This window comes from Setaria viridis, chromosome 1 (genome assembly GCF_005286985.2).
Source record: "Setaria viridis chromosome 1, Setaria_viridis_v4.0, whole genome shotgun sequence".
Taxonomy (NCBI): Eukaryota; Viridiplantae; Streptophyta; class Magnoliopsida; order Poales; family Poaceae; genus Setaria; species Setaria viridis.
This window is the reverse complement of record NC_048263.2, coordinates 532,239-547,803: the sequence shown is the minus strand read 5'-3', so window position 1 is coordinate 547,803 and position 15,565 is coordinate 532,239. Positions and strand designations below refer to the sequence as shown.

Genomic DNA, 15,565 nt, shown 5'->3' with positions numbered 1-15,565 from the left:
CGTTTTGTAGGTGCGGTGGCAATTTCACCCACCCTTAGAAAAAAAAATGGGACACCCCTACAAATCGTTTTTGTAGTAGTGTTCAATGGACACTGCTTTGACCTGACCCGATGCTAGGGGACAGTCACATGGTGGTAGGTGGGGTCGGGCAAGATCAAGCGGGTCGTTGGCCAGAGCTTGTTTAACAAACTTACTTTAGCTAGTTAGGCGAAGCCTAGACAAGATGACCAGAGGTGGGTATGGAAATAGGCTTGGATGGCTTTGTCGTACGTTTAGGAATTTTTTGGGAATTTTTGGGAGAGGATTTGGGTGATATGTGAACTCCGTACACGAAGAAGGGATTTCTATTAAAGAAGGGATAGGTTAATAGGAATAGGACATATTTGAGATGAGCATTAAGAAAGGAGGGTGTGGTTAGGTTTAGGAAGGGCTTGAAGTAACCTTTGGGGTACAAGAGCTGGGTATGCGTAGCATTTTCTGGAGGGGCTGGCGCTCGGGCACTGTGTTGTGCTCCTGTGGACTAGGGGCTATGGACTAGGGTGGTGCTTGGGTCTACGGTCTATGTGGACCGGGTGCAGGGATAGAGTGGGGGTGGTAGCGTCGCCCGGGCTGGGTCACCGGAGTGCCGTGCGGGGCAGAGCTGCTAGCCGGAGCGAGCTACGCCAAGCAAAGGGGTCATGAGCCAGGGCAAAAACTAGTTGGGGAGCTAGAGGGTGCCACGAAAAACTTATAGGGGTAGGTGTGGGCATTGTAGTGTGTCCAGCAGCGAGGCGCGAGTTCACTGGAATTGTAGGGTGGCGCGGGGAAAAGTGGGAGAGGGGCTAGAAAGGGCGTAGAGCTCAAGTGAGCACTTGGGCAGCACAATGGCCCTACCTATGTGGCTTCTGCGATTAGCGAGGCAGCCGGGGTTGGCCGGCGGTGTGCTAGCAGCAGTGAGGTTGGTGGCGGCGGAGGGCTTGCGGGGAGTGGCTGGCAGAGCGATGCTACGACATTAGGAAAGGGGCTAATGCCGCGCAGAGCTCCTCGACTTCAACTCGGCCCAGCTCTAGGGGATAGAGCGCGGTGGCGGGTGGAGGAGGAGCGGCACAGTTCCTAATCCAGGGAGCCGGTGTGGGGTGGAGATGAGGGAGGAGAGGCGAGGAGGCAAGAGGGAGCGCCCGGGGCTATTTATAGCCCGGTGAGGAGGCTTGGGGGCTCAGGCCGGCCAGGGCGAGCTTTTCCTAGCCGGAGGGGCAGCAATGGTGCGGTGACGCATGGCATTGGCGGCGGGGGCGGATAGGGTCGAGGAGGGAGGTGCTGGCGGGGGGAGAGGACGCAATAAATGCGTCGTGATCTAGTGGGTACGAAGCGCTCGTCGGGGAGGTAAATCTGGCTGGGGCGTGGTGGATTAGGATGAGCTCATTGGCGCCACACTCCGGAGCGCGTGCGGGTGGATAAGGGTAGGCGCATTCCTTTGTGAGGGGGGGAGGAGCACTGGTGCGCGCAGCGCATGTTGTAGACGTGGATGATGGCGGCGCGCTCGTCAAGGAGCAGCGGGGGTGGCCAGAGGCGCAGGCTTGCTTGGTGGGTACGAACGGCGGCGTCGAGCGCAGGTGAGAAGGAAGAAAGGGGGATGGATGGAGAAGGATGACAATGACGTCATGCTAGCATCATCGTGTGGCCGGGCTGGGCTGAGCGAGGGAGCAGGCCGAGCCAGCTGGGCTGGGCCGCATGCGAGTGTGAGGATTAGGTAAGTTGGGCCGGAAGGAGAGGTGGGCCAGATAGGAAGTTGTTGGCCCGTGGAGGTTTAATAGATTTCCTATTTGTTTGAATTGAGTTTGAAAGCCAAATTTGAAATGGAATTCAAATTTGGGTTAAGCTTGAGATGTAGGCTTGGGTGTGGTATGGAAAGAGCCTTTTGGAAGAACTTAAGAGTTGGATAAGTTGGAAAGGAGATAGGATTGAGAAAATCCTTATAGGGTTTTGGTTGTAGGTAAAATTCAAAAGTAGTTTGAATATTAATCCTTGGACTTGGAAGAAGGAGGATTTGGAGATCCTATCTCTAGGATTTTAGAGGGGTTCTAAGGGAAGCAATCAAGTGCAACACATATGTTAGTCTAAATACATAGGCTTTGATTTATAAATTAAGTTGAATTATTTTTGAGAAAAGAGGTTAAGTTTAAAAGAAAATTTTTAAAATGTTCGTATTTTTTTTTAAATGCTCTAAAACGCGGGGATGTTACAACAAGCTAGGCGCGGAAGGCTCGGAGCGGCAGCGAGGAGGCGGAGGCACACAACGCCCGTCAACTGCGCGTGGTCAGCCTGCAATGTTGTGCGACCTTTGGAGGAGAGAGCGCGGCGAGCAGCAGGCCAGCCGAAGGAGAGGGTGGCAGTGCAGGTGCTGCGCAGGGCGGCGCACGGCGGCCGATACGTTAAGCAGTGAAGTTTTGTAGCCAGCAGCGCTCTTAGAGTGGAGAAGATAGGTAAGTGTGGTGGCCATCATCGAAGACGTGGCTTGTTGGAGCGCGTCTCCGATGTGACAAGTAAATGGAGACGTGTCTTCACAAGTCGCGTCTCCAATGAGCTACACACATCATCAAAGATGTGCTTTTATCACCCGCATCTCCTATTATATGGCACATCGGGACGCGCATCAACAAGTCGTGTCTCCAATTACGTACTGACTCATAGGAGATGCGGCTTATTGATGTGCGTTTCCGATATAGGTACATAGGAGGTATGGATGAACAATAGGTGCCGTGGGTAGACTCATCAGAGATGCGGGTTTAGTAGACGCGTCTCCGATGAGTCATCAGAGACGCGTTTTAATTTAGGGTGTCTTCTTCGATGGTTTTATACCGGCGTGTGGAAAAAATCCGTGCATGAGGGTTGTAAACCGCCCTCCGTGCAGGCCCACAACCGATGTGCGCGTGGACAGTCGAAGGATCGTACGCACACGGGATGAAGAACCTCCTTCCGATGAGACACGTTCGACTCTGTTGACGCTTGCTCGGATGACGGCTCGGCTCGAAAGACATACGTTGCTCTTTTCCTCTGCCCGTTGCCGCCTCCCAAATTTTGCCGCCGCGCTCTCATCAATCCTCATCCTCGTCCCGGCAGGTCCCACCGCTACCGCCTCCCGAAGCCGTCCCCGCTCCGCCATCCTCTCTTCCTCCTCGCCATCACCGCGTTCCACCTGCAAGGTTCGCTCGGCGGCTGCGGCGGATGGGCATGTCTCAGGGGTCGCCATGCTTATCTTTTCCCGTCTGCTCTTGGTTCTTATTTTACCCTTCGCCTTCTGCTGTTGCTCATGGTGAAGAGCTGGTGGACCGAGTTGCTGTGTCAGATTTGGATGGTTCTGCCGATTCAGAAATCTGGTGATGCCTTGTTTCCAGATAACTAATTTTACTCCGTTTCATTGTTTCGGGGAATTTGGAGCAGAGCGTGTTCTTGGGATGCATGCCTTTCATGGCATCTGCTCCCCAATAGAAAGGGTGTGTTGATCTTTTGTGATGTGAAAATTCTAAACTCCATGTTTCCAAAGGAAATCAAGGTGAGGAACGATCAAAGGCCTGCTGCCGATCTTGTGATTGTGATGGATGCTTTAATCAAATATGCACTGCATCGCGGTGTTTGAAGAATCAAATCTAGTTGAGCCGACTGCAGGGTCCTCTCTGGCGGCAGCGACAATGTCGGCCTCCATGGTGGCTGGTTGTTGTAGCCTTCAGATTGGCAACACCATGAATTTTTCTCAAACATGCATGAAAATACTATGCTTCCAGCCCAATCAAATCTGCAGGAAAACAGGGGAATGAAATTTGGATAGCACAATCACTCTAAACTATCAAAGATGAGAAACAATTGGACTTAGAACATGAAAATGATGACACACCTTCATCTACGGAATTAGTATACGATCGTGGCCCACCCTTCAGCCTTTCATGTGATCTCCTCTTTGGCACAGCTCCTCACGATGATCACCGAAGACATCTTGTTCGGTATCCCTTGTCCACATTTATTCTCCCTGTTGCATTGGGAGAGATGCCTGTTTACCTGTTGCAGATGCAGTAAACAATTTATTCTTCTCCTTTTAAAGCAGTCAACAATTCAAACTTTCAGCATTAGGAGGCACAGAAGAAAAGTTGCAGAAAAAAGAAGATAATATACGGGCACTGCCTGATAAACACTTTACCATCCAGTATAAGCTAGTTATCGAGTTAGCTGCAATAGTTCCTTTCAAGGATTTCCCTTCAATTTCTGCATTAACATCCAGTATAACCTGGCAAAGAGAATAGTTTGTTGATCATACAACTAGAGATTCTTAGTTAATTATCAGGCTCAAGCTTGGATTTATGATTTCAGACCTGAATATTCTGATTATCAGGTTCAAGTTTGGTTTGCTGTCGAATCTGATATACTAATAATTACCTTTATTTGAACCATTTGGCAAGGCTCCTGGCTCCAGCTCCGGTTTCTCCCACGGCTTCAGGTGGAGCCCTACCAAACGGAAATGTCCAAAACAGCTCCACGCCTGAAGCACTAGAGGAGTCGGAGCTGTTTTGTATAGAGAAGTCATGCCAAAGGAGCCCTAAGCCAAGAAATTCAAAGCATTAGGAATGTATTTTTGCCGAAGCTCGATGTAACACCAACGTTTGAAAATTTCTTGTCAAACTGAATCTGCAGGAAGCACTATTGAGTTGGACAACAAAAAAATTAACCATGAGCAAGAACTCTGAATAATTAAGTATGCACACGCAAGAATGAACTAATCATCGTATTATATATAGTTATAGGCAATCCCACATAGAACTATACGTCTTTGCAAACTGATCCTAGATCCTAATCCCAATCTGAACTAGGGTTCAACTACTGTTTAAGGCTACAGAAAGCCCACGAAACAAGGAGCAAATATAAGCAAAATAGAATCGCGCCCAGAGAAAGATGAAGAGATACAGATGGAGACCATGTTCAGTCTAGCTTGATCCAGAGCGCAAATAGAATCTTGGAGCCGTTGGATGTTGGTGTCGAGCTTCGTGGAGAGGCGTTGGGGCGAATCCTCGTTCACTTCGTGGCACCTAGAAAGAGAGCCAACCGCCTCCTGCAACTCCGCGGCTTCAGCTGCCGGCGCCGGCTCCACCTCGACACCTCGAGCGGCGGACCTAGGTAATGCTGAGTGAGGGCACAGGCTGCCGCTCAAAATTTGCTAATAGTGGTTACCATGGGTAACTTCCCTCCAAATGAATATTATGCCATCACACACCAAGAAATATAAACTTAACTTCATAATCACAGTAAGTGTGCCCCTCCTGAACTTTTCTCTTAGGTCCAGTACTTTATGATCATATTAAGTAACATAGCTTAGATTTAGAGTCGTGCATATATTTGATTCTTTTCTATAAAGTTTATATTTCTTTGCCGACCTGCCGTATCCGGAGGTCGTAACGAATAAAATCGTTAATTCACTTACACGCCGATGGGCGCTGCTGATGCTGCCGTCCAGGTGCAGGGATCAAGCGTATCACCGACGAAATACACGACATCCTTTCTTAGACAAAGGTACGAACCGTGAAACTGCAACCAATAGTAGTGTGCAAAGTCGCCATTCACTTCACCTTGTAAAAGTCAAGCAACGACCCTCTTCCAAACAGAAACGGGGAAGAAAAAAACCGACGAGATGTACAGTGCGCCATGCCATGCGTGTCTGCGCACACTTTTATATCTCCGGATTGCACCGTAAGTAATGCATGCATGCCATGTGCACGGTAGCTATGCCCGGCTTGCTTCATTCGGTGCCCTTGATTTTTTTTAACCAATCCTCTAGCTCTAGCCACCAACGTCCAATGACCAATCCATTCCTGATTGCCAAGGATCAGGCCGTGTATATATACGTACCAAATCATCGCACAAATCATCACATCAGAATCCATCGATCCTTGGTTCCATACATCCAAACAAAGCACAGTTCTCTTGCACTGTGCAGCAAATCTTAGCTTTGAGAGATATAGCTTCCTTCCGTCCGGTTCTATTCCACGATCGAGCCATGGCTCCAGCTCCAGTTCTTGCAGTCGTGTTGCTCGCAGTCGCTTGGCTGTCGGCCGCGGCCGCTGCTGATGGCGCTGCCACCAGCACTTCATCGTCTCCGGCGCCGGTCGGAGGATGGCTGAAGGCGCATGCCACGTTCTACGGCGGCGCTGACGCCTCCGGCACCATGGGTAAGTATAGCCTTTCTCTATGCCATGACGCAAACTGCAGTTACTGCACACCCTAGCTAAGAGGCAGATCGAGTGATTAATGCTATGTACCTTGATGTCCACATCATTGTATTTCGCAGGAGGGGCGTGCGGGTACGGGAACCTGTACTCGCAGGGCTACGGCACGCGCACGGCGGCGCTAAGCACGGCGCTCTTCAACGATGGCGCGTCGTGCGGGCAGTGCTACAAGATCGCCTGCGACCGCAAGAGGGCGAACCCGATGTTCTGCAAGCCCGGCGTCACGGTCACCGTCACCGCCACCAACTTCTGCCCGCCCAACTACGGGCTGCCCAGCGACAACGGCGGCTGGTGCAACCCGCCGCGGCCGCACTTCGACATGGCGCAGCCGGCCTGGGAGAAGATCGGCGTCTACAGCGGAGGCATCATCCCCGTCATGTACAGAAGGTGTGAAGATAATAGGATTTTTTCTTTAATTTCATATCTACATTATTCTCTCAAGTAAGAATTTTCCAACAAAATATCACTGTTGCTGGAAGCATATAAATTAATTAATAGAAATTCTTGCTTGCAGAGTTCCTTGCCTGAAGCGAGGTGGAGTGCGGTTCACGATCAACGGGCACGACTACTTCAACCTTGTGCTTGTGGCCAATGTGGCAGCTGCCGGCTCCATCAAGTCCATGGACGTCAAGAGCTCCAGTTCGGATAATTGGATACCAATGGCGCGCAACTGGGGAGCGAACTGGCACTCTCTTGCGTACCTTACTGGGCAAATGCTCTCGTTTAGAGTCACCGACACTGATGGGCAGACACTTGAATTCACAAACGTGGTGCCAAAAGGATGGAAATTTGGCCAAACATTCGCGAGCAAGATACAGTTCAAGTGAGTAGCTCCATGTGGGATTTCCTGTGATTATTGATCTGTGGGAGTATGATTTCAACGTGGTCAAAGAGTTGCTTGTGTTGTACATGAATTACTTGTATGTGGTGTGGGTTCCTATTCAGCAGCTATGGCTTGTATGTCACATTCTTTTTATTGTACATATATTCAATGTCTAAATTAACTTTTACTTGTGTATATATTCAATGTCACATTCTTTTACTTGTGTAATAAGAAACAGCTATATGCACTGGTTGATGCAGCGGCTGGGTTATTAATATATATTCCCTTGTCTAAAAGATGTCACATTCTTTTTACTTTTCCATTGTAGTAGTTATTATATTCAACTCGAATCCGATTCACTAATGTATACACATCATGTTATTGCTGCTATAATCTTGTTGGATATATGTTCATGTGACACGATAAACTGGTAGTACACTGTCAATAAACTGAGCACGACGAAGCTGAGACTATGTTACAAATCATGCTGGATGTTCTCATGAGAATGTGCACAAATCATGCCTACTGAAAAGGAGATATTGAATCCGTGGGTGTAATATATGAACATTTGGCTTAATTGTGAAGCTGGGTGTCATGTCGAACTGTTCAACTGCGACATAATTTGCTGGGTGGCAGCTGTTCTTTCCACACGGATGACAGATGATCAGGAAGCTACCTTTACCAAAGCTTTCTTATTAGTTTCGACTAATATCAGCCTATGGACTAATGCCTCTTGTTACGAACAATTACTGTTACTTATATCCTCGAAGAACAAATATTTTCATACAATGATTCATAGCAAGAAAAAAAAAAGGCAAACGCGCAAACAATTGCTGTAAGAGCGCATGAAGCACTTGAACAGAGCGTCAGTATCTTGCAAGTTCCAAGTAAATCAAAAGCTTGTGCTGGCCATATAAGTGCAAAGCCCAATTTAAGGAATGGGCAGCGTGCTTTTTTTTTTCTGATAAGGGGAACAAAAAAACTGCTGGTGGATTTCCACACCATCATGAAGTAATTTAATTAAAGGTAGTATAACGTACAAATTGCCTATCCCGAACTAATATAATTTGAAGGTAGCATATCGCCAACTAAAATAAAAGAAACAAACAAAACATAAAATAAGAAACAAACAAAAAATAAATAAAAAGACAATTAAATTTGGGTGTTTAGAGTACATCAAGTTTGAACCAAAGTGCAAAAAGACGAACCCAAATCCTCCCCCGCAAACTGTAAGGAAAATTCTTCTACGGCCAGACCTGACCACTCAACACAGGTCAATTCTACTTCAAATGGGACTGCTAATAAGTTAGATTTCTCAAGAAGCTGATACTACCATACAAGTGGGTGCATTCAGGTGAGTAACTGCTTGTATGCATCTAAAGACAGATTTTGCATTCCACCCAGGAAACTGTACATTCTACCAGAACCTACTCTTGTACTTACAGAAACAAGCAAGGACTCTGGAAACAGAATTACAAATATAAAGTCATCTCAGCTTCGGGTGGATCTGATCCTGCTCAACTGATTTGGCTCGCTTTCCAGGATTGATAACACTTGAGGCATTGACATGCCCCCTGAGACAACAATTTCTGCAAAAAGATGTTTTTATATCAAAGCAAGTCGAAGCATACTTACCAGAATATAAATATGAAAGGGGAAAAAACAAAATAGAGGGTGAGCATACCAATGCCTTCACGGACAGATATGTTTGGTCTAATCACATCGCTCGAGCTGACTAGAAATATGTCCCCAATATACAAATGGTTCGTTGGAACATAAACACAGCACATCTGCTCTTCACTAGAATAACCCTAAGTAGAATGAAAGTAATACATCAGCAACAATTTTTTAAAATGAGCCTACAGTCCAAACATCTGCACTTAACCACGTAAACATTCATCTTGTATGTGCAATGGAAGACCCCTATATGCATAACAAAGCCAATATCCACGGACAAAATCGCATCCACAACAAACTAATACATATGCACATTTTTAGGGATTTTTTATTTTAACCCTTTTAATTCTAAAATTTTAAAGAAAGACCGTCCCAAACTTAAATTCCAAAAACTAACCATTTTGGCCGTGCCAAAGCATGTAACACCACCACACCACATGCTTTGGCGTCATTGGCATGGCGGCCGATGTGGCTGTGACGTGGCCCAAGCTGGCATCACATGCTTTGGCACAACTGAACCCTTTCTTCCACCTCCCTTCGTTCCTTTTCCCCAGCCCGACCCCAGCTCCCTCTCTCCCTCCCATGGAGGCGCCCCTCCTCCCCCTCTAGATCCACTCCATCCCTCACCCGATTCGTAGGGAAATAGGGGTAAATCACTCCTTGTAGGTAATTTGTCTACTCTAGCCAATTAGAGTTTTTCTCGATTCCGTTGTTTTAGTAGGATTTGAACTGGCTAAGGTTTGACTTGGAATGGTGGATTGAGTATGAATCAGGTACAATTAGGTGTGTTATATGGTGCAATTGATCGATGGTAACGCCTGCCTATCATGTGGAATGTGTTGCATGCAAGGATTTGGATGTGATTTTGGTGTATAGATTAGCATAGTGTATTTTCATGAGGCATTTGAAAATATAAATCAATCAAAATCTAAAAATATGTATACTACTATGCATTATTTTTGGATTGGTTTATTTTCAAATACCTCATAGAACTACACTATGCTAATCTACTCACCAAAATCACATCCAAATCCTAGCATGCAACACATTATACACAATAGCAAGGCGTTACCATGGATCAATTGCTCGATACAACATGCTTAATTGTACCCGATTCGTACTCAATCCACCATTCCAAGTCAACCCCTACCCAAACCCTAACCACTTCAAATCCTACTAAAACGACGGAATAAAGAAAAACTAATTGGCTAGAGTAGAGCTACTTTTCTGAAGCAATTCCCCTTCATTTCCCCTTCAAATCAGGAATGCAGTGGATCTAGAGGGGGAGGACAAGGGGAGGCGCCATGGGAGGAAGGTAATCGGGCAAGGGTTAGGAGAATGAAGCAAGGAAGGAGGGGGCACACGACTGAGTTGACTCAGCCTGGGCCATGTCACAGCCACGTCGCTCGCCTACCACCTGCCTTGCCAGCGTGGAGGGACAGTCACGCCAAAGCATGTGGCGCGACTACCGTTTTAGTTGCGCCACAAGCTTTGGCGCGACCAAAAGGGCTATTTTTTGTAATTTAGTTTGGGATGGGTTTTTTTAAAAATTTTAGATTTAACAGAGTTAAAAGAAATTCATTTTCAGGAGTCAAAAGCATGAAGTGAATCTACATGTTTAACTCAGAGAATGTTTATTAAGGACACTATCAATTCCTGATTTAGAAAGCTCCTGATTGCAGTTTAGATGAATGGATGGCACCACCACAATGTATGACAATTGTCCTAACTCCTGTTACTTCTAAGTTGCATTCATAGGAAAAATTCTGCAGGTACCACATCAGGACATTTTCATTAAGTAAAATTAACACATCATGACGCAATTTTTAGAAAGGCCAAATATAGTTGTATCCAACAACTCACACCTACACCCACTTCAAGCATGTAATGCTTTGAACCAAAAGAGACAATTAGATGAACTGTACTTTCTCAGTCGACAACACCAACTGACTACTTATACCACTTTGCGTGGTTTAGAAGAATTCATGTTTATTTCTTTCTTAACAAGTTTAACAGGGAAATAGTTAAAAAAAAAACTTCTGCGGGACAGCAAGAATTTGTGTATGGATGAAATTGGCTGCACCACATTTTTTAGAAGCATCTTTTCAAACAACATTACCAGAAAAGTGAGAACCGTGAGTGGTTACACGAATAAATGTATGAAAATAATCATGACAATATGACAAAGGTCCATCCACCAGATCTAATAGTCAAATAAAACAAACCTGAAGTAGAACTTCTGAAGTGATAAATCCAAATGCATATTCACCAATTCTCGGGTGCCTAATGATGACCAATTCCTTGAATGCATGCTTGTTTTGATCTGCAATAAATCGTATGAGTGAACACCATTTGAATTATGTTTCTAGAATCATAAAATGGCAATGAATCTAACCAGGTGAAATGGCAGCACTGATTTGCTTAGATGCATTATAGATATGACGAACAAATGGCATTCGTTTTATGAACCACTCTCCGAGACCGAGAATAGATGCCCCAAGCCAAGATGACATGAACACACCAACCACAAAAATGAAAGCTATTGAAGTTACAAAACCAAGTCCTGCAAGAAGGTGAAATGGGCAAGAAATTCAGTACAAATATATAGACAAATCCAGAGAAATTCCATATAAAACTAATCAATGTAGAAAGAAACATCTTAAGCTGAGAGGATTCCATGCACAAACTAAAGAGAACGATTTTTCTTAGTATACACTGCACCTAGGCCATGAATTTGGTAGAATGTACACGGATAAATTTGATCAAAACAATAAAAAGGAGTACAGCTAGTAAACCAAGAGAATGGAGTTTGGGAACCAAATTGAAGGAAAATCTCAAATCCCTCACTAGCTTAAAAATAGCAGCGTTCTAATGTCTCACATGCACTGGCGCGACAGTGCACAGATCCTATGGTCAACAGGACAAGGTAGGCTCATGGGAAAATATAAGAATTAACTGTTTCATGTACTAAAATTGCAAAACAAACAGCTAAATAGAGCATGCTGTGTCTACTAACATCAGTTGATGTTCCATTTGACAGACATAAAGAAATGTACTTAGATGACTAGGTCCCAAGATTGCCAAATGACAACCATGTCAATTATAATAGGTGTACATCACTATACAAAGTATATCCTTAACAATACTACACTGAAGCAATATTTTGATTACTAATAAACATAGGTACACGCTATTAATTTTCAAAAGAAAAATTGGATACGCATCTCACGAGATATACAAGCCTAAACTCTGGTGAGTCATCAAGGAAGTTAGTAAACTTCAGCAGCAATCAGTTAGTGTACCATACATACCAAATATATTGATTCCCAGATGAGCATATATTGGAGAGAAAAATCCATCCACAAAGCGAAAGAACCACCATGTCACATAGAATGTAACTGCAATCGGGAAGAGGATTACACTGCAAAAAAATTGGGAAACCCCCATCAGTATCTACTAATAAAAGGTACAGCCTCAAAAGAATGTACTCAATTCTAATATTATGTTTCTCTACTAACTACGCAGCACTACAATAACTTTTAATATGGCAACTATAGTGAAGAGAATATGATCCAAACATTACTTATCTCAAATTTCATTCTATGCTCATCCTTTACTGACGGAAGTAGAGAAACAAAAGTGTTTAGGTACCATGGTTGACCCCAACTAGATGAATACAAACCTTCCAAAAAAGATTAACTCTGTATGCCTCAAGTCCATGCACACCCAGGTTTAGTGCTGAGTCAATTTTCTACTACCGCTTTTGATCATTTACAATAAAATCACTACACATTATGCTTAGATGATATTGATACAGAATATGACAGGAAAAAATGAATAAAGTAGACAGAAAACTCAAGATTTCATTTCTTTCCCTACTATTCATTTCCGTAGCCAAAGCCCCACAAAAATTCATTAATCAACCATATTCATATAAATTCTATGCTTTGTGATCACATCATTAATAACAAGAAACATAATAATAAAATTGAAAAAGAAATGCAGCAAGTCGATGAACTTGAAACATATATTGTGAAAGATGTTTTTAAGAAAAGAAAGAAGATACAGTGAGACGTTTCTTGATTCATTCGAAAAAAATCATACATATCTTATTTCATCCATATACACCAAGTTATAGAACGTTCCGTGCTTCACTAATAATCACTAGGTTCTATATCTAGTTCGATTTATGCATGTCATATATGATCAGCATCAACGAAATCATGCTAATATAGACACGGAGCAATGCGCCATTCTAGTGGTATTAACTCTCATTTCTGTCATTTTCCAAAATCAAACACTTCAAAAGCACTCAGAAAGGTATAATATGTAAATCATTCCATTTGTACCCAGCAGAAGGATATTTCTGACAATATTATTAGCAAAATTATCGGAAAACATAGTGAGCAGTTAAATAGCAGTACAAACCATATAAGGGAAAAGAAAGGGTAAACCATTACAAGGGATGTTTGCATATACAGTTATTCGGAGATCATTTTAGACCAGTGTCCACATGTAAAATAACTGGGAAACACGCACGACCATTCAAGAGTTTCACTAGGCTCTAAGGTTGTGCTTAAAATTGAGGCGCGCTTGAGGATTTGATGCTCCATGATCTCAATGACATGTTGCCTAGGACTAGGACTCGGGTGTCAGTGAGACATTGACATGTAGAACCATAAGTGTCAATCTTTCAGTGGCAAATGATCAATTCCCTTGCAATAAAAGGTTCAGGTACAGTCTGCACTCAGTTCATCGCAAAAAAATTCAATCACAATTAAATGGCAGCAGGAAAATGCATTGACATTAAATTCACACAGAAACCAGCCTCAGCAAGCAACTGTACTCAGTGCCTAGGATGTAAATGCTACAGCAGAACCACAAAACCTGCTTCAATTTTCATGTTGGAATGGTTTTGTCCCCCACAAACGAAATACGAAATACAAACACCCATCAAATTCAACGTTGCGCAAATAAAACCCCTACAGGTATTTGGATTGCACAAGTAAAATCCTAGGAAATTGAGAGGAGGGATTCAGAATCCATGGAGCAAACATACCATCCGGTCATGAACTTCTTGGACGCCCAGCTATGCACAACCTTGTGGAACGCCTGAAACAAAGAAGCACAAAAGAAAAGCAGACACATTTCAAATCCCAGAGCAATTCACGCATTGCCACTCCTCGGGCAGATCAAATCTGGCTCGAAAAGCCGGCACCGATGCGAAGCGAGCAGAGCAGAAAGGGGGGAGGAGGAAGGGCGGCGACCTCACGGCCGGTCTGCGCGGCGGCGGAGGCCGCGGAGGCGGAGGAGGGCTTGGACTCGTCGTCGTCGGATTCGGCGCCGGTGCGGGTGGACGGGGACGCGTGGGCGGCGGCGGCGGCGGCGGGGGCGGGCGGCACGAGCAGGTCCCGGTCCCGGTCGCGGCTGGGCATCGGGATTAGCACCGACGGCTTCGCGTCGCCCATCGCCATTCGGGGATCCCCCTCCACCCCTCCCTGTCCGAGGCTCTCAGCTGCAGCGGCCGCCCCCTGCTCTCCTCTGGTTTCTGGATGGCCTCGTTGTTTTGTTTTGCTAAGGAGGTCGACGGCATTTGATTAATTAGGCTGATTAATCAGAGGAGATTTTATTGCAGGCGCCGTGCGTCGGCCGTTCTAGACTTCCCAGCCGAGCCTGGCTGCCCAAGTAAAGATACACGCGAAAGGATACATACTCCATATGCAAATAGCTTTAGGGTTATTCAAATAGTTAACTTTGAACACGGGTACAAACAGGCTATAAAATCGGTGCCTAGCTATTTGCTGGTCGTTACTCGTTACCCACTACTAACACTCGCTTAGCATCATTATAATTCTTTTATCATAAGCCTTGCTATGTACCATACTACTGCTATAAAACCTGAAAAGTGTTGCGGCAGCACATATAAACGTGTGTAGAAAATTCATCCAAAAATGTAGATGGATAGAAAGATATGCTAGTATTTACATGAATGCGCATATATTGATGTTGAATCTATATCTATCCATCTATACTATAAAGAACGTTTTCTTTTGAAAATGTTTCCCACCCAAAAGAATTTTCTCTAGAACTCACTTGACAGATCGAGGGTGGTTCGAAAATATTGGAAAGGGGTGAAAAACTGCACGTTAGAAAATATTTCTACCATTTCGTTGCTACTTTTTTCACCGGGACCACATACTTTCCGTTGTTAGTGGCCTCCTTTCCGCTTCCCCTAGCTCTTCCACTTTGATATCACCGGCCCTCTTCTCTTCTTGCATTGGTATCCCTTTTGGTTGTATTGGTGACTACCCATTCTTCTCTTTCCTCTTCCACCAGAATTCAGGATTCAGTATTCTTCTGCCTTTTTCTGTAGGAACGTCCTCCATTTCCATGTCCACTTCCTGATATTGTGGTTCTTCACTTATGATCTCCTCCATTGGCTTCACATCACACTCCAACCTGAGCCAAAGATCCTTCCTCATGTATTTAGTCCCATTTGCTGTGTGAACTTTATAGTAGGTTGGTGGAGTCTAATTCATGCCCTTAACCCTCCCCTTTTCTCCATCAGTTCTCTCATCCTTTTTCCTTTTTCTGTACCAGTTCATTAGGGTTCCTGATGCCTCCTTCCTGAGATGAAGTCATTCCCTGCATGGGTTTTGGCTTGGCATGTCTGTTTCAGCTCCTATTTCTACTCCAAATACGCTTCCTCAGTTTCTGCATATTGGGTTTCATTGTATCCTTGGAAGGAAATGTATCCTCATTTTGTTCATGATTGTCATTTGCTCTTAGTTAGCGCTCGTTATTGACACATTTTTAG

At 44.7% G+C, this 15,565-nt stretch overlaps 2 protein-coding genes across 2 annotated transcripts; one reads left to right on the top strand and one right to left on the bottom strand.

Moving 5' to 3' along the window:
• The first annotated feature begins 5,769 nt into the window (after positions 1–5,769).
• On the top strand, positions 5,770–7,258 carry LOC117866193 (expansin-A23). The gene is made up of 3 exons (XM_034750355.2): positions 5,770–6,191; positions 6,311–6,635; positions 6,763–7,258. The coding sequence occupies exons 1-3, from the start codon at positions 6,020–6,022 to the stop codon at positions 7,073–7,075; spliced, it is 810 nt and encodes a 269-aa protein (XP_034606246.1). The 5' UTR covers positions 5,770–6,019; the 3' UTR covers positions 7,076–7,258.
• A 950-nt stretch (positions 7,259–8,208) lies between these two features.
• LOC117866186 (protein LIKE COV 1) lies at positions 8,209–14,325 on the bottom strand. Its single transcript, XM_034750344.2, has 7 exons — positions 14,016–14,325; positions 13,808–13,860; positions 12,060–12,169; positions 11,144–11,311; positions 10,974–11,071; positions 8,756–8,882; positions 8,209–8,660 (listed from the first exon to the last, which is right to left on the bottom strand). Exons 1-7 carry the CDS (start codon positions 14,220–14,222, stop codon positions 8,563–8,565), a joined length of 861 nt encoding a protein of 286 aa, XP_034606235.1. The 5' UTR covers positions 14,223–14,325; the 3' UTR covers positions 8,209–8,562.
• Positions 14,326–15,565: the final 1,240 nt, after the last annotated feature.